Source organism: Physeter macrocephalus, chromosome 7 (assembly GCF_002837175.3).
Source record: "Physeter macrocephalus isolate SW-GA chromosome 7, ASM283717v5, whole genome shotgun sequence".
Taxonomy (NCBI): Eukaryota; Metazoa; Chordata; class Mammalia; order Artiodactyla; family Physeteridae; genus Physeter; species Physeter macrocephalus.
Genome location: NC_041220.1, coordinates 64,232,924 through 64,257,829, shown reverse-complemented (window position 1 = coordinate 64,257,829; position 24,906 = coordinate 64,232,924). Strand labels below are relative to the sequence as shown.

General features: G+C 35.2%; 1 protein-coding gene across 10 annotated transcripts in view; it reads left to right on the top strand.

Annotated features, from left to right (window-relative positions):
• The window catches only part of ANKRD17 (ankyrin repeat domain 17), a 164,422-nt gene that overhangs the window by 16,410 nt on the left and 123,106 nt on the right, over positions 1–24,906 (top strand). The window contains exon 1 of one of the 10 annotated variants that reach the window (XM_007126242.4): positions 15,873–15,941. The exons of the other annotated variants lie outside the window; for them this stretch is intronic. Within the exon in view, the coding sequence (XP_007126304.1) occupies positions 15,888–15,941 (54 nt within the window). The 5' untranslated portion in view covers positions 15,873–15,887. Of the gene's footprint in view, positions 1–15,872; positions 15,942–24,906 lie in introns of those variants that run through there. 10 annotated transcript variants of the gene reach the window in all.

The window sequence follows — 24,906 nt, the reverse complement described above, 5'->3', positions numbered from 1 at the left end:
CCCAGACCGGGGCGCGAACCCGGTTCCCCTGCATCGGCAGGCGGACGCGCAACCACTGCGCCACCAGGGAAGCCCCGAGCACTGTATTTTTTAAATTGCAGTGGTTTTGTAGTGGTTTAGTATGTTTTAGGATGTGCTATGTCAGATGTCAGCTTTCAAGCCCCATTAATATCTATTCTCTGTGAATGTCACTCTGTTAGCTGCTTTACCCATTAAGAGCCAGATAAAATATCACCTCTTCCCTGAAAGTATTCGTAACACTTAGAACATTGGGTAATTATAACCTCAATAACTAATATTTTAATAACTAGTATTTTAATGAGTGCTTACTATATACCAGGCACAGTTCTAATTGCTTTATATATAGTATCTCATTTAACCCTCACAACTCTAAGAGGTAGATAATAATATTATCCACAGTTTGTAGTTGAAAAAAAAGGAAAAGAATAACTTGCTCAAGGTCACAGTAAATGATGGAAATAAGATATAAACATAGGCAGTCTCACATCAAAGTCTGCTTTTTTTAACTCCTATAGTTCACTGCCTCCCTACTACTCTTTCACGGTCTCCCTAGTAATTGCTCAAGAGATGTTTTGTATAAATTGTAGAACTCACTAGCTTATTTCATGTTGCATTTTGGTCATCTTTACAGATCTGTGTGAATGACATCTTTTTCTAGTTTATGAACTACCCCTGGGTCATTATATGTAAGCAGTAATAGTCCTGGTACATTTAAGAGTTGGTTAGAACACCAGATTATAAAACTGCACCCCACCCCCTTCAAAAAAAAAAACTTTATTGGAGTGTAGTTAATGTTACTCTGTTCTGTTACATCTTGTTTCCCTAACTCCATCTTGGGAAAAATTCATGTGATTGATCTTGAGATGTATTTCATAGATTGTGAGTGAATCGTATACTATTCTTCCCCTTTTCTGGAACATCAAAATAGATACCTTGTAGATGACCTCTTTTATAGTAAGTTCTTAAAATGTGAAGTGAGAAGAATGCTGTCTTAGACCCTACTACATCTCTCAATTCATGCTGTCAAGTAAGTGTGATATGCAAGCTAAATCTCTCAGAGCCTCACCTAAAAGGGACATCATAATACCTTCTTTTGGTGGGGGTCAGATGAGCTAAGTGTGTGAAAACATTTGTGAACTATAAGTCTCCATAAATATTAGTTTTTAAAACTGAAGTTTGAGGAAGAATGGAGAGTGTTGTAAAAATGGGGTTACAGACTAGTAATATGGTTGGTTTTTTTTTGTTTTTTTTTTTTTGCGGTGTGCGGGCCTCTCACCACTGTGGCCTCTTCCGTTGCGGGGCACAGGCTCAGGATGCGCAGGCTCAGCGGCCATGGCTCACGAGCCCAGCCACTCCGCGGCATGTGGGATCCTCCCGGACCGGGGCACGAACCTGTGTCCCCTGCATCGGCAGGCGGACTCTCAACCACTGCGCCACCAGGGAAGCACCGGTTTGGTTATTTTTTAAAAATACAATTTAAAATCTGTAAGTTAGAAAAATCTGACTCTTTTATTTTCTTTCCTGACTCCATTTAATTTGACTATTTTATTGAATTCATAGACTGCCAATAAAACTCTTCGGCTGTAATTTTGCATGTGGGTTAATTTATTTTAGGTGGAGCCAGTGTTAGCATAGGAAGTGGGATTCTGTAATGAAGATTCCACAAATAATAGTTGTGTGGGTTAGATGATCTTTTAGGATTATATTCTGGATTCATTAGATCTTTAGTATTTAAATAGAATATATTCTTAAATTCCTCCAGAATTTAAAGTTTTTTACTACTTAATCATACTGTTAATAAAGAGGGACAGATAAGAGTAATGGGAAAGTCAACATTCCTTTTCTTATTCTTTTATATCCTTTTCTGGGAATGGTGACTTCTCTGCTGTAGGCTTAACAGGTGATTCAGTGGTTCTAGATAAAATGGCAAGGTATCAAAGCAAAGATCTGACCATGCTGTTTTCTTAAGTCTCATAACTTTTTTTAAAAAAATAAATTTATTGGGCTTCCCTGGTGGCGCAGTGGTTGCACGTCCGCCTGCCGATGCAGGGGAACCGGGTTCGCTCCCCGGTCTGGGAAGATCCCACATGCCGCGGAGCGCCTGGGCCCGTGAGCCATGGCCGCTGGGCCTGCGCGTCCGGAGCCTGTGCTCCGCAACGGGAGAGGCCGCAGCAGAGGGAGGCCCTCATACCACACACACACACAAAAAATTATTTATTTTATTTTGGCTGCATTGGGTCTTCGTTGCTGCGCACAGGTTTTCTCTAGTTGTGGCGAGTGGGGACTACTCTTCGTTGTGGTGCACGGGGTTCTCATTGCGGTGGCTTCTCGTTGTGGAGCATGGGCTCTAGGCGCGTGGGCTTCAGTATTTGTGGCACGTGGGCTCAGTAGTTGTGGTTCGCAGGCCCTAGAGCACAGGCTCAGTAATTGTGGCGCACTGGCTTAGTTGCTCCACGGCATGTGGGATCTTCCCTGACTAGGGCTTGAACCCTTGTCCCCTGCATTGGCAGGCGGATTCTTAATCACTGTGCCACCAGGGAAGCCCCTTAAGTCTCAGAACTTTGAAAACATATCCCTGACTTACTTTGTGGATTGTTCTTTCATTTGTACCTTTTCTTCCTTTTTTTTTTCTTACTCTACCCAGTATTACCACCTCTCAGTCCAAGATCCTCTCCACTATTGACCCAGGTTGCTGGCTCCAACCCAAACTCTGGTACTGAGTTCTCTTAGCCAGAGCCGTGTTCTGGAATATATTTTAAGTTGTTAATGTGCTTTAGGTATGTGGGAGGTGTTTTCATATGTAGAAGTTCTTGCCTACTTTAGCCTTATCACCAGATCCTCTTATCTTGTATGCCAAGACATAAAAAACATGGGCTTCGTATTGCAGCTTTTTGTCTCCATGCACGAGCAACTTAGTTTTGTTTCCCGTGGTGCCCGGAAGAATAGCAAGGGGAGCCATTCATTGGCTTAGACAGCCTTGAATGTTAAGATTCATAAATCTTAAATCAAATACTAAGGGCTTCTGACCTTACTACTAGAAGCAGACGTTTCCCTGAAAATCTTAATTGAAGGGTCAGATTCCAATTTCATTAAACCCCAGGCATATGAATACTTGGCAATTTCTGTGCCTGGCATAAAATTACATTCCATTATGAAATAACCCATTGCCTTTGTATTTGTTTTCCAATATTTCTCCTGGAAAAAAACCATTATATGGAAAAAGTAAAATCAAGTTGGGAAACTTTTGCATCCTGCTTTAATACTTTGTGACTTTGAGAAAATTACTGTTTAACCTCATTTTCTTCATCCATGTTGGGACTAATAATTTTTTCTAACAGAGTTTTTCTAAAGAATGGAGATAATCTCTATATCTAGTACACTGTCTTATATATTGGAGGTATTCATTACTTAGTTTTTTTGTATTTAATTGTTAAATGTAATTCTTGAATGAAGTTGTCATTGTTCTTTTCTAGTCAGGAGCAGTTTTCTTTACCTTTTTTAGGTCATGGATTTTAGTTAGATTCTGATGAAAACTGTGGACCCCTTCTCCCTCAGATGTACTTAAATATATACATACAGCATTTTGCAAATTGTTTCAGGAGGATAGAACTTTTGAGGCATAGGTCTATGAACCGTGAATTATTTACCTTAGATGACGAGTAGTGGATTTCATCTTTCATCCACTGAGGAGTTCAATGACCTTCTGTGCTTTTTATTACCTCTAAAATTAAAAAGTAAACAACCCCTTCCATACCTCTCCTCAAATAATCATATCAAAGCTAAAGAATTTTTCTTCCAGAAGTTGACACTATATAACCTTTCAGAGAGTTTTCTTTGGATATATAATAGATTAGAACATTTTAAATCACTACCAGTCTTTCCTCCTTTGTTCTTTTTGAAACCATTGGAATCTTGACTCAGAGAAAAAACTAGTTAAGAGATAATTGGTTTCTATATATGCTTTTCTTCCCCTAGAGGTATGAAGGATGTCTTAGGGAATGATAGGATGTACTTAATAAAGTTTATAGCTATTTCCTCATTCTGTGTTTAACACCAAACTATAAAGCTTTAATTTTATTTCTTCTGGCTTATTTTACAATTTTTGTCTTAACTTTTCTTTTAAATATGGTGCGTTGAGTACATTCCTTTAACTTTCTTCCCAACATCCCACTTATATGGTTTAAAGATTGAACTAAACCACAGTTTTGAAAAGCAAGGAACAGATGTTATTACATTGGTCAAACTACCTTAAAGAGGAGTAAAAGGACTTCATTAGCTCTGTAGCTTTATATGTGCTCGGATGTGTGTGGGGAAGGAGGGGAGAAGATCCATCTTTAGGCATGGATAAGTCCATATTTTAATAATATCATCAGTACTGGTTTTCTTTCAACATTTTAGTCTCTCTTTTCTTCTGTATTAGTTTTATTTTCAGCCAGGCAAAGATGGCTGCCAGAGGAGAGGGGGGATGGGATATTCTAGCCAGACCTGGGTCATGTGGGCACCCCAGTGGTAGCTGGGAAGACTCACCTCCACCCAAATCACATGTAATACTTTCCCCACGGACAAGAGGGATTATATTACTAGAAAAAGGGACCGGGGAGAATGCATGTTGAACAGTAAAATTACAGTTGACAGTCCACTACAGGTACCATCAGAGGACAAGAAATTATGAAGAAGATAGGAAGTTCATGGGATTGGATTGACAGCAAAATCTCAAAGGAAACTGGAACTCAAGCTACCAGAGGTAAGCTCAGGTTTTCCTAGGGGAACCTCAGAAAGACTCCAAGCTTGGAGTCAGCAAGTACAGAGAACAGTAGTGGGCAATTGGGTAATAATCAAGTATTTTTTAAAGAATTATTTTCCAAAGTGCTGCGTTAGTTGGACCTCCTTCCTGCCTTTTCTCCAGTCTTAACAGCCCTGGTGGCAGTCATGCCTGCCCTCAGGCCAGAAGTCTAAGAACTGTTCTCTTATAAAAAAGTAGATTAGCAATTCAGTAGGACATCTGAGGAGTTGGAACCTGAGAGAGTAGTAGAGGCACTGAAGCATGCCTCTTCAGAGAAAAGCAGTTTTGGCGGATCCCAGCAAGTTTAACTTCCTGTCTAGTACCTTTCTGGGTTACCTGCTTAAATAGTACTCCCCTCCCATTTAAGGGAGACACCATTTGGGCAAACAAATTCGAACAACCTCAGAGAGAGCCAAAAGTAATCTTTTATATGCCAATATAAACAGACAGACAATTGAGGAGAATAAAGATGGAAGAGGATTAAGATGAAAGAATGAACAGCTGACCTCAGATAAAATTCAGAAGAAAACTTCAAAGAAAAAAAAGTGTAATATGTATTTTACTAAGATTCAAGAACCTGTTGCAATGATTAATCATAGTTTCATTGAAAAAGTGGCAGAGAACCAGAAAAGATTTTGAAAATTATGAAGATAAATTTTAATGGATGGGTTAAATAACAATTTAGCATGAATCAAGACTGAGTTGTTGATTTGGAGCCAAAGAGGAGGAACTCTGTATATGTGAAGCAAAAAAAAAAAAAAGAAAAAAAATCTGGAAAAATTGAGAGAAAAAGAGTATGGAAAATACATCACAAAGTTTTCATATCAGTAAATATGAGTTCTAGAAGTAAAGAACAGGAAGGTGGAAAGGAGAAAAATATTGAAAGAAATAATTGAAGAAATTTCATGAGCCAGAGAAAGATAATGAATTTCAGATTAAAGGAACCCGTCTAGTACCACACAGGATGAATGGAAAAAGACCTATATCTAGACAAATCTGGCAAAATTTCAGAACTCTAAGGATAAAAAGAAAATCCTCAGTTACTGCCAGAGACAGGGAATAAAAAATGGAAAATCAAATAACTGAGTTCTTAGCAGCCATGCTAAATGCTTGAAGATAGTGAAGCAGTATTTTCATCATTTGGGGGAAAATATTGAACTTAAATATTTTATACTTAACCACATTATTTATCATATGAGGACAAGTATATTTTTATATTTAGAAAAACTATGTACTTTATATGAAAATATTTGAGACACTATAATACAGTGGAAAATATAATCCAAGATAGAGGGTATGGTGGTAGGGCAGTGTCTGGGGGAGGAAACTGGTAGCTACAGTGGCAGTCTTGGGCCTTCAAAAAGAACCAAAGAAAGCTAGAAGAAAATTCAAGTGCTGCCACTCTTAGAAAACATGGACAATTCTATTTCAACCAGTAATGTCTAAATGATATAAAATTACATTCTCTTCAGTGATTAGTATTTACTTAGTCACATTATAAATGCAGTTAATTAATTTTTAGTTTGTAGAATCAACCTAGAAAATATATAAAATAGACTTGATTATAGTTATGGAATAGTTAAGGAGTATAGTTATATACCTTTATAATATAAAAATAATATAACCTATAAAATTGGGAGATGGAGGGCAACAGAGGAAGGGTTAGTGCTCATTTCTTCAATGGACAGTCAATAGATAGCACATAAAAATTGGTAAATCCGGAAACAGAAGTAAAATGGTGTTAAAGTTAAGCTTGTAACCGCACTAGAAGTCAGTTAACAGCGTTAACAGTGTATCGCCATTTTGTTTCAGGCCAGAAACAAAAAGACTTTTCATCTTGTGCCTTTGTGGCCTTTGAATTTTTTAAAAATCGCACTTTCATGCATCATATTTATAATATTATAAAGATTGCAGATGTGTTGCATTTACCTACTTAGATAATAATACTTTTATTTATAAAGTGCCATTCCAGGACCACATGGTTTTTAGAAATTCTGTGAGGTAGAAATGGAGGACATATGGAAATTAATTCCAGGAAATTGGAAAGTTGCATAGAATACAAATATGAATATTTTTATGTAAGATGCATAATTATTTCTTGACTGGCTTACACTCTTTATTTTGTATGTCAATTCCGGAGTCCTTTCCATGATTCTTTTAAAAAAAAAAGTTTGTTAAAAATTTGGATGTATGGGAAGATTCTGAGTCCTTCTTCCCACCAGTGCCTTTAAATAAGGTGACATTTTCTCTGACATACTGAAGACTGGGATTAGGAGCCTGGGTTTTCCATAAGAAGAAAGTCATGTGATCAAGGAGAGCTACAGCTACTGGAGGCAGGGTATATCTCTGGAAGAACTGGAAGAAAAGATGGGAATAGAGATGGCCTTTTTTATCCTTCTAAAGATAGGGCTTATCTTATGTCCCTAGCTGGACAATACTTGTTGAATGAAAGAATTTATTTTGATGCCACTTCAACTTAAAGATAGGTTGGCATCCTGTTTCTACTGTATATAGGTAAAATGTTTTTTGAAAGCCTAATTTTAGGAGTGTTGCATCAGAAACATCTTTTGGGAAGTACATTTCTAATTGTATGTTTTTCATATTTGATTTTAAAAATCATAAAATGTTATGCTGTTATATGCCTTTAAGTACTGAAAGTGTAAACTGCCAAGACCCTAAGACCTAAGTACACTATCTATAATGATTCTGCTTAAATTATACATAGTTTTCTAGGCAAGCTGGAGTGCTTAAAAAGAAATCAAATTATGCAAATATATACCCTTAAAATAACTTAAGAAATACTTTAAAAACTAAGCATTTTACTGGAAATTGTGGAATTTGTGTTAGAGAGAGATGGTTTACCTGAGCGTACAAAAATGAATATTAAAGTATAAAGTTATATTTGGCAATTCAGTTATGCTTTTAAACATTTTGTTAGCTATTGGTTTTTCAGTGGCTACCCTTTAAAGAATATTAACTGCCTTCACTGAGAGACATTGGCGTATGTGTTCTTGAAGAGGATGGGAATTGTCAAGTAATAGTAAATATAGTTGACTCTGTTAAGAAATTGATGAAAGAGCTATTGAAAGATATGAATGTGGGTTAAATTTGGTTTCATAAAACATGCTAGTGTTTATATATTACACACATAAAAGTTGTTATATATTAACTTATGTTTTCTTATCTGGTGTTAGTTTTTGTTAGATTTGTTAGTAAAACTGAGTATCTGAAGTTTTTGTGGGGAAAGTTGAAAGTAATGGTAACATTGCTTCTAACATAGCTGTATTGTGAGATATCTTCATGATGACCAAGAGTCACAGTTACATTGAATGAAATCAGTATTTATTTATATATATATATACATATATGTATATTCATACACACACACACGTATATATATATATATATATATATTATATATATGGGGTTTGTGTTGGGATCTTTGGTCAGGATCAGGTTAGTAGAAAAGGGACCCCATTTTGCAATTTTTGGCCTAGTTTTTTGAGGATATAGACAATTTAATGTAATACATTTCTTAGGAGATGGAATTATGAGTCTGAAAGAGTACTTGCAATAATTGCTTGCAGGCAAACCATTCCAGATTTGTTATGAATAGACTAGGCTAGAAACAGCAGAGTGGTAATTGGCATCATGAGAAACCAGACTGATTGGAGCTTGCTGCCAGCAACTCCAGACCATCAAGCAACCAGAGAAGGAGTTGAGATTGCAAGGTTCCTTGGGTAGTTTTTGCATCCTAATTATTTTCCGTGCCTTTGATACTCTCTTAAGTGACCTGGAGCTGTTTCTTGTGTCCCGTAGAGCCCCTGCCCCAATCCCTGGGCCGTGGACCACTACCTGTCCCTGGCCTGTTAGGAACCCAGGCTGCACAGCAGGAGGTCAGCGGCAATGGAGCGGAGCTTCATCTGCCACTTCCCTTCACTCCCCATGGCTCGCATTACCGCCTGAACCATCCCCCCCACACCGCCAGGTCCTCGGAAAAATCGTCTTCCACGAAACCGGTCCCTGGTTCCAAAAAGATTGGGGACCGCTGCCCTAGAGTAGGACAGTCGTCCTTCCAGAAGGGTGGTAGAAATTGGTTACTCAAAAAAATTGGCTTTGGACTTGTCTCTTGTTGTAATTTACATTTTTATCCCCAGGCTCTCTACTCTCCCCACAACTGTGCTTGTGGGGTTGGGGTATGGAGGTAGGCTGTGTGTGTGTGTGTGTGTGTGTGTGTGTGTGTGTGTGTGTGTGTGTGTGTGTGTGGTATATTTATTTTTGTTGGTAGATACTTGTTGCTTTGAAACAGAAGAAATTGAGCACTGTACTATAAGTAGATTTAGCCTATTTGAAACAAAACCAAAAAATGTTGAAGTAAGTTATTCCTATTATATATGTACTTGTTTATTTTTATTTGAAATGTTGTACAGACAAATTTGGGAGGTGAATGTTCTCTAAAAACAATAAAAATCTTGTCAATTTTGTATACATAGAACCTATTGTGAAATACTAGGAAAAGAATGAATTCATGGTGTGACCTAGCATGGGTAGAGACAACAAGTGCAAGTGTCCAGCAGGCACAACTGTAATTGGAGATGTGAAAGGAGGGAAAACTGTTTTCTTTCTTTCTTTGCTTAGTCTGTTACTTACATTTGGACAAGACTGTGGTTGTATTTAATTCTATACATGGGACACATCTGGATGAAATATTTGTTTAAATATAATAATACTTTCTGTACTGTTCTGAATGGAATTTTGAGTTTTATTAGTTAGATTAAAGAAAAATTGAAAGGGACTATATATCAGAGAAGATGAAAAAATCATCGAAGATTTTGATTTTAGACTTTGTTGAAAATCAGGGTCAAGTTTTTCTAGATTATAGACTCTTGAAGGTGCAGTAACTATTTGTCATTCTATATCCATTGTGTAGTATAAAGCCTGTCACCTAGTAAGCACTCAGTAAATATTTGTATAAATGAATGATCAAAATAGTAATGATCTTTCAAAAGAAAGTTTACTAGGGCCTTTTTATAGCATTAGCCTTGAGAAAAATTTTATTTAAGCAGTAAATGTCCTTCCTCACATTTAGAATATACTAATGGATGGCCTTTGCATGATTCTATATATTAGGTTATAATTTTATATATCCTTACTTAATCCTTTGTTACCTAAGCCTTTTAGGTGTTCCTCACATATCTAGAAGCCTGTCCAACTATTAACATTTATTTTGGAGGTTCTGGTGAAGTTTTAATCATTCTTATTTTTAAACATTATCATCAAAATTAGACCTGGGATACATGTCAAGAAACTGTGATAGAAGCTGTTTAGTGCTCTTTGTGTTAATAAAAACCTATCTTCTTCGTCTTAGTTTGCGTTTGATTTTTTTCCCAATAATGATGGAAGGATTATTTTAGAAATTTATGCTTTAGAAATGAATAGTTTGAAATAAATGTGGAAGGCAAACAAATGAACACCCAACAGTATTTTATTAATTTATTTTAGTAAGAACATACCCAAAGAATTCTGGATCTTTATAATACTAAATTCCGGCAGAAACTTCACAGCTTAGTTAAAGAGTCCATTAAACCTGGATGGAATTTGTATTTAACAGAAGTAGATTTTTTAAAAGTGTCATTTAACTCACCATTCTTCTCTCTTCTCCAAGTACATACATACAGATAGAATTTGCACTGTGGCTCCTTATTTTGTTTTTTTGTTTTTTTTTTTGTGGTAAATAAATTCTTAATCTGTCAGGGAATGAATGTATTTTTTTTGTTAAGGGGACAGAAGTTAGATGAGAGGAGATGTAATTTTCATTTGCATTTCCTTGAAAAGTGGAAATGATGAGAGAGTAAGGATAAATCTATATACATGTTTTAAAACATACTTATTTCTGATCTGGGTTTCTCATAATAAACTTTGTATCATTAATACTTACTATTTGTAGGGAAGCAGGCAGTCTCATTCACTGTCAGAGTGTAAGTTCAACCTTAGAGGGCAATTTGGTAACATAAAGTTTTAAATAAAGTTTTAAATACATGTACTCATCAAGAAATGTACAGTACAGTTATATTCAGGTATGTGCAGAGTATGTGTGCCCTTTTGTTGGGCATGTTCATTTCAGTATTGTGAAATGTTGAAGCAACACAAATGCCCATCAAAAGGGAACTGATTAAATAAATTATAGTACAGTTTTTTAGTGAAAATTTGAGCAACTATCACAATCAAAGAGAGAGAGATACATATACTAATCTGAAACAATTATGGAGTATTACATTTTTAAAATGGAGATGAAGAAAAGTATGTACAATATGCTTCCATTTGTATAAACAAAAGTCTTCACTAAGATATGCTTTATATATGTAGATTATTTCTGGAAGAATACACTAGTTGTGCTTTTAAGAGTTGGTGAGAGATAGGTTTACTTTTCCCTATGCTCTCTTTTATATAGGAATGTTTTCCATGTACATGTATTACTTTGCAGATAAAAACCATAGTTTTTTTAAAAAAAGTAATCTGGTGGTAATGAAAAGAATATTACTGTGCTACATTAGACATACATCGAGGGCTTCCCTGGTGGCGCAGTGGTTAAGAATCCGCCTGCCAATGCAGGGGACATGGGTTCGAGCCCTGGTCCGGGAAGATCCCACATGCCACGGAACAACTAAGCCCGTGCACCGCAACTACTGAGTCTGCACTCTAGAGCCTGTGAGCCAAAACAACTGAAGCCCACGTGCCTAGAGCCCGTGCCCACGCACCTCAACGAAGACCCAACGCAGCCAAAACTAAAAAAAATAAAATAAATAAGGTTAAAAAAAAAAGACATATCGAGAACCCCCAGTCATACTGTGGCATGATTTGGTTTAGGAGAAATATAAGGTAAATTCATGGGGATAGAGTTATTTTAACAATGTATATAGGGTATCAGAAATTTGACCAGATTTTGTTAGCCTTTTAATTTAAATTCTGTTTAACTCTTTAATGTATGTATGTCACTTATGCTTGGTCCAGGCTATTTTACACTTCTGCTAAAATATAACTTACAAAGTAGAAAAGAGAAAAATAGAGATGTTATAAAGTAATGACTACATTTCACACATTTTGAGAGGTGAAGTTGGTTCAGATTTTGTTTTTCTAGTAGTTTGTTTTTATGTAGGCGGGTGAAATAATTATATTTATGCCGCAACCAATTATTTGTCCTTGTTTTGTTTGAAAATGTGGATTTTGAAAAGTCTCGCCCTTCCCTAAATAGAAAAAAAATATTTGATAGGAGCAGAACTTCTTTACAAGGAATATTTGATTGAAAAAAAGATGTTTTATGTGGAGGAACAAACATCAACAAAATGTTTAACCATACAAAATAGGGTTGCTTGCTTGTCATCATATTTCTGTGTGTGTGTGTGTGTGTGTGTGTGTGTGTGTGTGTGTGTGTGTGTGTGTTTGGTTTTCTTGCTCCTTGTTCAAAGAAATCATTATTGCTGGTCCTAAATAAAATTGTAACTTTCAGAAGATTCCTTTATGCAGTCTTGGTATTTATTAAGCTTCTTCTGTCCTTTTCCCCCACTTTTTATGGGAGGCTTTTCTCTTCACTTTGGACGTTTGAATCTTATTGTAGTAAGTATTTTCCTTTATGATTTAAGTCACTTACATCTGTTAGTTTGTGTTTGTTTGCATAACTGTTAGTAGGTTAACTATCATTTATGCTTAAATGCTTTTGCCATAGGTGAAAATTAAAGATTTTGAAATCCATTTTAGGCAAATGGGAAAACAGGTTTTTTTGCCTACAAATTGAGGTTGAACTAGAAGGAAAGTGGCTTACTGTTAGGATGTAGGGTCTTACAGCAGATGTATATGAATCTCCTTTCACACACCCTTTTGCCCAAAGTATCCTATGCTGTGGCATAGGTCCTCATATTAACAAAAGAACCAGAAAATAAAATTAAGAATAAATAATTACTTTGCTGTATAACAGAATTACAGGGACTTCCCTGGTGGTGCAGTGGTTAAGAATCGCCTGCCAGTGCAGGGGATACAGGTTCAATCCCTGGTCTGGGAAGATCCCACATGCCGTGGAGCAACAAAGCCTGTGCGCCACAACTACTGAGCCTGTGCTCTAGAGTCCGCGAGCCACAACTACTGAGTCTGCATGCCACAACTACTGAAGCCCGTGTGCCTAGAGCCCGTGCTCCTCCATAAGAGAAGCCACCGCAATGAGAAGTCCGCCCACCACAATGAAGAGTAGCCCCCGATCACCGCAACTAGAGAAAGCCCATGCTCAACAGCGAAGACCCAACGCAGCCAAAAATAAATAAATAAATATATTTTTTAAAAAAAGAATTACAGAAATTCTCAAATATAGATTCTGTTTATATTCAACATTTCTAATGTCTTATTTCAGTGACCTAAAGATAATAGTCACAGAACACATGTTCTTGTCATCAGAAATAATTCCTAGTAGTAGCAATAATTTAAAAGGGATTAGGATACAAAACTGGATATGATTCCTTTATTCATGCATTTGTTACTTAATCAACAAATACTTAAGTCCTTGCTCTGTGCCAGAGACTGTGCTGGCCCTGGGTATACCTTGGCAAACAGAGCATTGCCTGCTTTCATCAAGCTTGTGATCTGTAAGGGAGAGACATGATAAATGATATATAAATATCTGTAATTCTGTAAGAAAGCCATAATCACATCTTTATTAGTAAAAACTTAACAGTATATGTCAGAAAGCATAAGGGAAGCACCGTATAATCCTAGAAGAGGAGGGAAGGAGACAGTGAATTGTTTGGTTGACTTGAACCTTAGGGGGCCCGATTTCTTGTCAAAGTTGGAAAGCCTGTTCTTGGCTTATGGGAAATAAGAATGTATGAACATATGAGTTCCTTGAATTCAAATCTACCATTACTTCTGTTGGAAGAAGGTTTGAGAAACAGAAACTTCGTTGATGACTTCTCCTAATCTAAGGATGAAGCAGTTTATGTGAAGTATGGAACAGATTGAGCTGGAAGGAGGAAAATAGTAAGATCAGTTTTCTAGTTCTTCATAAGCTGTGTCTTAACAATGGACATTATTTTGTTTGAGAAGCTCCAAATACCAGACACACTCATACATAAATGAAAGCATTGTATATGGTCTGAGGGAAAACATTTTTAATATCATTTGTTTTCCATTAATTTCACACATCCTTTGAAGTCAGACCATTCTGGGTTTGAATCTCAACTCTGCTATATAACTATGTACTGTCTGCGACTTGATTTTCTCATCCGTAAAATGAGGGTCATATCATCTGGAGGAAGTATAGTAGATGGTTCAGACGACAGACTCTGGAGTCAAGTACCTGGGTCCAAATCTTAGCTTCTTAACTTAATTAGCTTAGTTTCGAGTAAGTTGGGGAAGTTGCCTAACTTCTGTGTACCTCAGTTTCCAGAATGGAGATGATAATAGTAGCTACCTTTCTTTTAGGATTATTGTGAGATTTAATGAGTTAATATATACAAGGCACTTAAAGTGGTGTATCACATATAGTAAGCACAAGGTAATTATTAATGTTATTATTTTGAATTATTATCACCTAGGGTATTGTGAGGGTTAAAGAACATGTTTATTTGAAAAACAATGACTTGTATATTGCCTGACACAGTGAGGATGTCTCCTAAATATCAGAAACTGAGTAGTAGATACTTTATCTCATTTAATCTTCTTATAAACCTGTTTAGAAGAACTTTTATCTGTTTTGTTGACTGTACCCAGGACAGTTTCTGATATACAATGGAAAATCCATTGTTGAGTGAATGTTATCCCTTTTTACAGATAAATAAACTAAGGCCCAAGAGAATTACAAAATCTTTCTACTACAACTTGGTTGGTATAACTTTGAGGAGACACTACTGGAAAGGCCATTCATAGCATCACTGAGATTTGACCATATGTGAATGGTCTTTCCTGCCGTTTTCCTTTCCTTTAAAAAATTCACTTTCTCTAGTTAGGTTAGGAAAATTTAGACTAGAAGAACTGTTCACCTTAGAGTTATAATTAGATTGGTTAACCTAATTGAGGGATCACTTCAAGTTCAGTTTGTATGGCACTCTCACAAGTACAGGGTTATTTTGTTAATACTGCAGAGCACAAAACATTGTTCCTCTCCCATTGCATTTTGTATATTATATATTATATAAGGAAGAAATTTGACAACATAAAAAATTTTACTAAACTGAGGCTCAATTACAGTGATAAATCTAAAATTAGCTCTACTGTTACTCACGCACTTTATTTGCTATTTAATGATCCAGAAACAGTGTTTCTGAATTTCATTCATCTGAAATATTTTAGTCTCTTGTAGTATTTATGATAAGGTGGGGGGAGGCCATTTCTTTGGTTAGTAAATGAAGTTAAAGACATTCCTAGAAAATGCATATAACTGTGATGTGTTATGGCTTGCTTCAGTGATTGTAAATCTGTTGAATGTTAATCTAATTTCTCTTAGATATTTCCAAACAGATTAGTTTATAGAAAACCAGTTTACCATTAAAAAACTACATTAAATTATTACTTTTGGCACCCTCAAGTCAGCACCTGTAATATATGTGTTATATAATACATATGCCTGATGTAACAAATTCCTAATTTGGTATTACCTTGCCTCCTTCTTTGCGTATTTAATACAGCCATTAATCTTACTACAAGGCTTTACTAAGGATAAATTGCTACGTAACCCACTTCAACCTCTTTTGTTCAACCAGGAAGCTAGACGTGTTTAAATAGGTTTTAAAAAAATACGTTATTATTTCTTTTTTGAAATTTTAGAGTTTTAAAACTTGAAATGGTAAAATAAGAGACTTTATTTTGCCTGTTGAAATTACTTGACAGAAGTTTGCTTTGGAATAGAGCTTCTGTATCTTTAAAAAATACACAGTGAGTCACCCCCTGCTCTTTTGGTAGATGCCTGGCTAGTGAACAGCTAAGCTGCTTTAGGCATGTAATAGAACATTCCATTTCCTGTTCCCTTGCTGACACAGAGGAGTGTTCCTGCTGGCAATGATCTAATCATAGTGCAGTAAGAAACATGGCAGTTTGATAAAACATGGTGGAGACAGCGGCTGAAATGGAAGCATATGTTCTAGAAGACATTCTTGAGGTAGGGCTAGGTTTGTAAATGAAATGAAAGTTGAAATCTGAACAAAGAAATCTTATCTGCCGGAATTATTTTACAGATGAATAGATCAGAGGAGAGAGCAAAGAGAGGCAGAGCATAAAAGCAAGATACGGTCAGACCTTATTCTGTGTGAGAATGTGCCAGTCTAGTTCACATGATTACTAAAACCTTATTTTGTTTAAACCTAATGTTTTGTAAATTGTAGATATATGTTTGATAGGGGAAAAAAGAGAAAGAAAGGGCCTCGGACTTAATAAAAAGCCTTGTGCTGGTGGTGACCTTTAGATTAACTCATTAGAAGGTGGGGTCTGCAAAGCAGCTTTGAGTAGGTTTAGTATCATATGTCTTAGAATTCATTTACATATCTAAGCCTAAAACTCCACTTGCAGTTAACTATTAAAAACAGCTGGTTATTTTAGTTTCTAGGGTAAAATTAAGCATATATATTAATCTAATTGCTTAATTTGGCTGGTACATTCTGCTTCTAGGTTTTTCATGTGACTTTATTTTAAAATAAATTATTAAATTAAAAATTAAAAGACTGTAAAATTTAATACTTGAGAGCTCACAAAAATCTGTATTTTGAGTCGTGAGAATTTTAAATTATATTTTCTTTTTTTTCCTGTTTGTGTCAGTGTTATAGAACCTATTTGCGTATAAATCAGTTCAAGAAAATACATGTCAAAGTGAAACTATAATTGGTTTTGGCCTTGGATGTAATATACCATCAAATATTTGTATTTATAGATATATAGATATTTATATCCCATTTTCTTATTTGGGGGGTTGTAGGGTTCCCCCCCATTAAAAAAAACTGGCTAATTTTCATGATGGTGTAATGATGGTGAGTAGTATTCCTAATACTTAGACTGTTAAGATAATTCATTAAATATTTTACTATCTTCAGGAAGAGAATTTGTTAGGGGGAGAAGGCTTGGGAGAATAAGCTGCAAAGGGAAGCTAGGCGGGGTTAACAGGAGAAAAAAGCCTATGCGCATTATAAAGTGCTGCATGATCAATGAGCATTTTCTGGAGTCCCTCAGTGAATGCTTGGAGCTGACATTGCAGCAAGTCTCATGGTGGTTCTGCAGAATGAAAACTGATTCCATTGTATCATCTAGCTCCTTGCAGACACCTGCCAACATACTCTTTACCCCTCTCCTAAGAGCTATTGTCTGAGTTGAATTCTCTGGTTAATTTCCATTCTTTTCCTTTCTTTTTCTTTTTTATATTTTGATAGAATTAGTGAGTTTCCTTAGAAGTGGTATGGTGAATCTTATAAATAGTGATATATACTTTCATCAAGGAACTTCAATAATTAGCAGTGGTCACATGACTATTAGTGGTTCAGATTAAACAAGTCTAATTATAAAGTTCTAGTGGGACATTTTTATTTGCTTTTTAAAAATTTTGCTTTGGATTTTAAAAGAAATGTACCTTATAGATTTCAGTAAATTTATATGACATTTTCTTTGGTCATTTAAAATTTCAGCATATGACAGATTTTAGAAGTCTTATTTATTTTCTGGGGAAAACCCACTTGGGCATAGTTTTATGCCTTAAGTATACAGAGGTTATTTTACCTCTGTAATTTTGATTGTCCTAATTTTCAGTTTCTCTTAATTTGGTTCCTATACACCTGTCGCATTAAACCATACTAAGTGAGTTTTCTCTTTATTTTATATTATTTTATTTAACTGAGTATTTGTCAATTACCGGCAGACTAGAAGTGAAAAATTTCCAACTAGTAATAAAATATTCTTTTCCAAAATTAAAAGTGCTCATAATGACCTAATGCTAAAAATAAAAGTTTAAAAAGAATAGACTTGCTAACTCTGAAGCTAAATATACCATTTTCTAAAGTACCTCATATTGCTAGTGAATAGATATATTTTATACAGTGAGCTTTCTAGAAAATTTTTTTTCACGGGTTAGCTCCTTGTGTAAATATCTAATAATGAATAATGAAGTTCATCTATATGTCACAGTGACAGTTTTATTGTATCTAATATTGAGCCAAACAAACTTCTAATATGTGAAGTTTGTCACCATAATTTTCATCTTTATGACTGTTTATTGAGCATCTGGAATGTTATATAGATTTCTGATTATTTACATTAAACATTGAATTCATGCTATTTTTTTTCTTCTTTGAATGTAACTTGGTCTTTTGAATCATACATTTTTAAAAAGTGCTTTTATTTAAGTCTTAATAAAAAGAAAACAAAATCAATATCATCAGTGAATTAGTGCAGATTAATTCTCATAATGCTATGGTTTACCTTTTAAATTGTGATTGTTTATTATATATACCCCTGTGTATTTAACCTAAATTTTTAGATGATCATCAAAATCTTGAGTAAAATACTGTAAGTTTCTAAAACTTATAGTAAAACTGGAAAAGCTTGATTTCAACTTATATCATTGCTTCTTAGCTCTCCAAGGTAGTGGATTTAATAGAATAACTTGGTTATTTTAATTATGCAAATAATCCAGTCAGTAATTTTCTTCTCCAAACCAAAGTAGTCAAAGTGTTTCTGTTCCTTTTGCCCACCTTAACTAATACTCAGGAAAATAGCCAAATACAGATGATGGAAAAGGGCTGGGAGCCTACGTAAATATCTCTTTTTTTGTATTGCTTATGTTATTTTTGCTGAGACATGATTATAATTTTAGAATTTTGATGTTCTTCCTCTAAGTGATATATAATAATGGATCTTAGTACTCAGAAAGATCAGTAAGAAGAAAAAGTCCTCCAAACTTTTTTTTGGAAGGGTATATTCCAAATTTGTGTGACCAAGTGCTGTATATATAAACCTGAAGTTTATACATAAGCTTTTTAAATATGAAAACAGAAAACATGTGAGAGGTCTTTTCAGAAAGTTGATTACTATATATTCTTGTTTCATTGTTTCTATTTGAACCATGTTTAGTAGTTTTTCTATAAGAATTGCTTTAGAAATGAGAAATTTTCACAATTTTTTTTTTTTTTTTAAAGAAGATGTTGGGGGTAGGAGTTTATTACTTAATTTATTTATTTTTGCTGTGTTGGGCCTTCGTTTCTGGGCTTCGTTTCAAGGGCTATCTCTAGTTGTGGCAAGCGGGGGCCACTCTTCACTGCGGTGCGCGGGCCTCTCACTGTCGCGGCCTCTCTTGTTGCGGAGCACAGGCTCCAAACGCGCAGGCTCAGTAGTTGTGGCTCACGGGCCTAGTTGCTCCGTGGCATGTGGGATCCTCCCAGACCAGGGCTCGAACCCGTGTCCCCTGCATTAGCAGGCAGATTCTCAACCACTGCGCCACCAGGGAAGCCCCACAAATCTTTTAATTTTAATCAAATTCAAAATACTTTCTTCAGGTTATAGCGTTTGATATATTTTTGCTTTAAAAAAGTAGCAAGTTTTTGAAAATAAAAATATTTACAATGTTAAGTATAATAACTCTCATGCCCAATCTTGTTCCTTTGTCAGCTAGAGCCAGTTTCTAGCTTCATCTATACTTGATTTGACAGGTTGTGATACATAATCTAAAAGCCTTAAACCTCTGTTGTTCTTCCTTAGAGATTCAGTGGTTGAGGATTTGGCTGAATTCTTTAGGGTGTAACTAAATTAAGGGTCAGATTTAAACATATTAAGTAGGTTTATTATGGAACCATTTCTTTCTCTGTATTTATCTTGACATCAGAGGGTTTTTAATAAAATAAGCTTGAAAGAGTCACAGGGACACTATTGTTTCCTTTTGATTTGTCACCATTATGGACTAGTGGTAAATAGTGTATTTTCGTCTAAACAGGGGAAGTCCATTTGCTATTTATCATAAAAATTATTTTTAGTAATGATATAAACTCTCTGTGAAGTAGACTTTTGACAGTTACTTCCTATATTTCTCTTTAGTCTATAAAATAGATAGGCTTATGTAATGCACATCATTTATATATTTTATCAGTAAGTCTTCCATGGATTTCTAAAGTTCTGTATCTATATAGTTAGTATAATACTGGTGACATTTTTCACTAGGAAGAGTTGGAGTTACTCTTAGGACATAATATAATTTGATCTGGAGACAGAAAAGTTTAGCTAAATATGTACATTATTTGAATTAATGTAAGTAACATTTTCCGTTCATTAAGAGGCTTTGGAAAGATTAGACATTTGGGGCAGATTGAATCTTGTAAGTTTGCTCCAGTATTGAGCATCTTTAACATGCTAAGCACTTGAAATTCAGTGAGCTTATTAGTCCAGCTAACTTTGCTTCATAAAAGTAAAAATTCGGAAGATAGAATGTTTGTCATTGGTATTTTAACATTCTTGGATTCAGGATGTGTATAGATTTGTATTCGAGTACTAGTATTTTACTTCATTTGTTCATCTGAATAGTTTGAAACCCATGTTTTTAGCATTCTGAATTTTTTAGTACGCAAATATTTTTCTTTAGGCACCTTTACATTATCTTTTTTGTGCTTATCTAATTGTTATGCATATTTGTGAATGTCAGGCTGTCTAGAAAGTCCCCTAGATCCCATTTTCATCTTTTTATCTGTAAAGATTTTTCTATTACCAATTCAGTCAGTATGTTGTTATACATAATGTGTATGCATATGTGTGTGTTCATGCAACGCACTCACATATATGCTTACATATACTCTATACACACATCCATGTTCATGCTACATTATGCTTTATGAGTACTCTTATGTAGATATGTGTATTTTCATGCAACACACTCACATATATGCTTACATATACTCTGCATACACACATTCATGTCCCTGCTATATTATGCTTTATGAATAGTCTTATTTGAAAGTCAAGTCTATCTTGAACAGAGGGGCAGAAGTTGCAACATTGCTTTCACACACCAACTTTGGGAGAATGCATATAGGAGTAGTAGAAGATGACTAAGAGATACACTTATGTTAGTTAATAATCCCTCTAAAGAAGACTGATATTTTAGTGGAGTATAAAGGCTTCAAACAGCTTGCAAAAAGATAATATAACTAGAAGTATGTGAATTAATCTGTTATTACTCTCACATGAGAGTAAAGGCAGGGTCCTCCAAATGCCGCTGGTCCCACATTAATCCAACGTAGTCCAGTGGTTAATGTGGAGGATGCTGTGAAGCATGCATTAGGAAAAGTCTACATCATGTATTACCTGCATATACATGTAGCAACATTGGCACTTTCCTGGTTCTGAATTATTAGGGGCCCTGTTCTGACCCTTGACTGAAGAACTCAGTCTGACCTGAAATGACTTGATCACTACAAATTTGCTGAGTATGAAAGTCCTGCTTAATCATTGGTTCGGTTTTAATATATAGCTTCCAGATTTGCCAAGTCAAAGGTCTTTCTGGAGGTGTTTGTAAATGTATGTGAGATAACTTTTGGTTTAATGAGTGGTTAGATTAATATTGGCCATTAATATTGGTCTTGGATGGAATCACGCTTCTAACTAATGGCTATATGTCGATAGATAGGTATATGTTGTACATAGGATGCCCACATAATTTTATGGTGGCAATAGAAATTGACCACATTAGTTACAATTTGTTGAAAATTTAAGTTATTATACAGAGGGATTGTGTCATTACATGTTAACATAATTTTATGAAAAAATAACTGTTATCCAAAAGAAAAACAACTGAGAAGAATGGCCTTATTTTACATTTTTACAAATAGCTTTTAAGTCTGGCTTAATAGAAGATAACTGGACTCATATATCTGCTTTTATATTCAGTCTGTTGCAATACATTATTTTGGAGGAAGTCTAAGAAAAAAAGGCCTTACGTTTATATGAGTGTAAAAAAAGGGGAAGAATATTTTAATAACCCTTTTGATAATTGTGGATATTCTTCTTTTTTTTTTTTTTTTTTTTTTTTTTGTGGTATGCGGGCCTCCCTCTGTCGTGGCCTCTCCCGTTGCGGGGCACAGGCTCCGGACGCGCAGGCTCAGCGGCCATGGCTCACGGGCCCAGCCGCTCCGCGGCACGTGGGATCCTCCCAGACCGGGGCGCGAACCCGGTTCCCCTGCATCGGCAGGCGGACGCGCAACCACTGCGCCACCAGGGAAGCCCGTGGATATTCTTCTTTGATACCACTCCTAAAACTACTCAAATGGGGGTTTCCTGGAGGTCAGTTGCAGTGTGTAATCTGAAACATTATCAATGAATTTTCTGAACTTTGTTCAATTAAAACCCACTGGTTTTTTGTGCGTTTTGAATAGATCTTTTGGTGCATGATTTTGTAGCACCATACATTGGCAATTGGAAAATACTGATTTACTGACTTCCAAATATTGCTGCATTTTATTCTGCAATAATAACATTTGCTAATATCACCACTGTTCTCCTTAGAAAAGTAAAAAAGTGGGAAGCTGTCACATTTGGTGACAGATATGTTTTCCAGAATTCTAATGTATACTTGAAAGCTTGATTTTATCACTGATGACAAAGAAAATGAGTTGTTTTCCTTGAAATGATATTGGTGTTCATGAAAGAAACTACTATTGGTTTAGCTTACATTTATATAAGTGTTTTCTTGAGACAACTACAGTACCTTGGTATGCAGCAGAAATGTTTCCCATTTTGTTACACAGAATATTAAAAAGTAATATACTCAAGGTTGAAAATTTAAAAATTAGTAACTTTTTACTGCTTCATAATGGAAACCCACTTTTTTTTTTCTTTCATTTAATTATGAGTGCATGACAGAAGAATATGATGATTCGTGATATGGCCATGATTCGTGTAAAGGGACCAGCAGTTTTACCCACCATTACTTTTGTATCATCAGTACAAGTGTCAACACAGTGAAACAGGCAAATAACATTTTAGTACTGTATTATAAATATAGTTTTAACTTCAGAGGCCCTCTGAAAGAGTCTTGAGATCCCCGTGGATCCTGTGGACCATAACTGAATAACTGCTGGTTTAGTATATTGCCCAAGTTTACAGTCAGTAATGGCATAAAACTAAGATTTAGATTTAAGTCTATTTGATTAAAATGTTTTCTTTTACCATTTTATCAAATTTCTTAATTTATCACATAGTCCCAACTTCTCTAATCACTTTTGTCACTCTCTCTAGGTTTCTTTTTCCTTCAACTACAATGTAGCAGATTTAAGACATGGGAAAAATTTTGTGGAAAAAAATTTAAATACTGCTTTACAATTATAAGCCCTAGATTAGTCATTCAAAATTTATGAAAAAGGATTTTGAGGATTCCTGAGTGAAATAGTGAGTGAAAGAAGCTAGACATAAGTAGAAAGTGGTTTTGCTTGAGGAATAACATTCCGTAACACTTTTGATTTTGGTGAGGATAATTAAAAACTTAAATGGGTTATAAATTTCATCAAATGTCATATGTTACAGTTCTAAATAATTAGGAAAGGACTTTATAAATTATAACTATTTGAATATTCCTATCTTAGCAAGTAGAAACAAGTATATGAAGTATTTGTCAAATTTGAATATTTTTCTTTTTGAAGGTTTTAGCCTTCTTTTCTATATTCTGTCACAGATGCCAGCTGGTTTTCATGCAGTCACAGAAGTTCTTTCTTTGAGACTAGTTCTATTTTATATTGTCTATGAAAATGAAAAATGAGATTAAGATAATATATATCTTGGTTATCCAAAGACTAAGCTGTTTCAAATTCCTTTGCATAGTAACAAATTAAGTCATTTAAAATCTACTTCATACTTTCTTCTTGTATTTATATGTACTGTGTTTTTGCCACAATTTAATTTTGAAATTGGCACTGAAATCATGTGGTCCCATAGGAAAAGGTGGTCAGTTACATCTGCACATCTCTGTCTTTACACTTCTTAAGTGCTGCAACTCTTCTCCCAACCTCCAAATTCCAAGGGACTGTTGAGATGAGGAGCAATGTTGAGCCAGTGTTAAACTGCTTGTTGGTGTTTTCTGCTCTCTGAATTCCTTCTTTAGTCTCAGACCTTTTATCATTTAGCCTCTTTCTCTGAATTTTGATACCTGCTGCCCACTTTATTTTGATTTCTTATTCCTGCTACAGATTGTCTAGATTCTGCTCTTCTACTTGATGTTTGAATATTGTGACCAGCCTAACTCCTTGATTACAGACCTTCTCATTAGTTGACCTTCTCATTTGTCTAACTAGTGTTTATCCTTAACTGGTTCTAACCTTGAATTTGTCCTGTTGCCATTTCCCTAGTCTTTGTCACAGGTTCTACATTTGTAATTTAGGCCCTGTCATCATAAAAAGATCAACATATATTTGTATGAACCGTTTAAGCAAGTTTGAGAAATACAGTTTCTGAATTCTTATGTTCCATAGGAAATACTGGTTAAGATTTTCCAAAAACTTGTGCTGGTGTTTAAGTGTTCACAGACATTGGAAAGTTTTCCTTTTTATTATTTTGTCACATTTGTACAATATTTGTTATCTTCCCAAAATATCTGTCTCAGTTTCTTTTTCCTGATTTTCTTGGTTTTATCTATGAAATAAAGTAAATGGAGATAATAGTAGATGGAAAATTGCTTTCTTCTATGAAACTTTATTTAAAAAACCAAAATATTAAGATTAAGCCCTACAAATATCATTTAAAAAAATCTTGTCAGGTGGATCATCATTTTGTAAATATTTTATGAATTATAAAGAATATATCTTTTATAAAGTGTGATAGGCGAGAATGCTGAATTATGTTGACATTGATTTTTAAGTATTTCTAGAGTATATTTAATAGGCTTCCTTTTTCATTGTCTTGAGCTTATAGTGTTATTATATGATTTTCTGTGAATAGTTTTATTCTTGGTGTCTTCCGTGACTTAGCATTGTATCTTGAACACAGTAAATGCTTGTTTCTCATTTTTTTTTTTTTTTTTTTTTTTTTTTTTGCGGTACACGGGCCTCTCACTGTTGTGGCCTCTCCCGTTGCGGAGCGCAGGCTCCGGACGCGCAGGCTTAGCGGCCATGGCT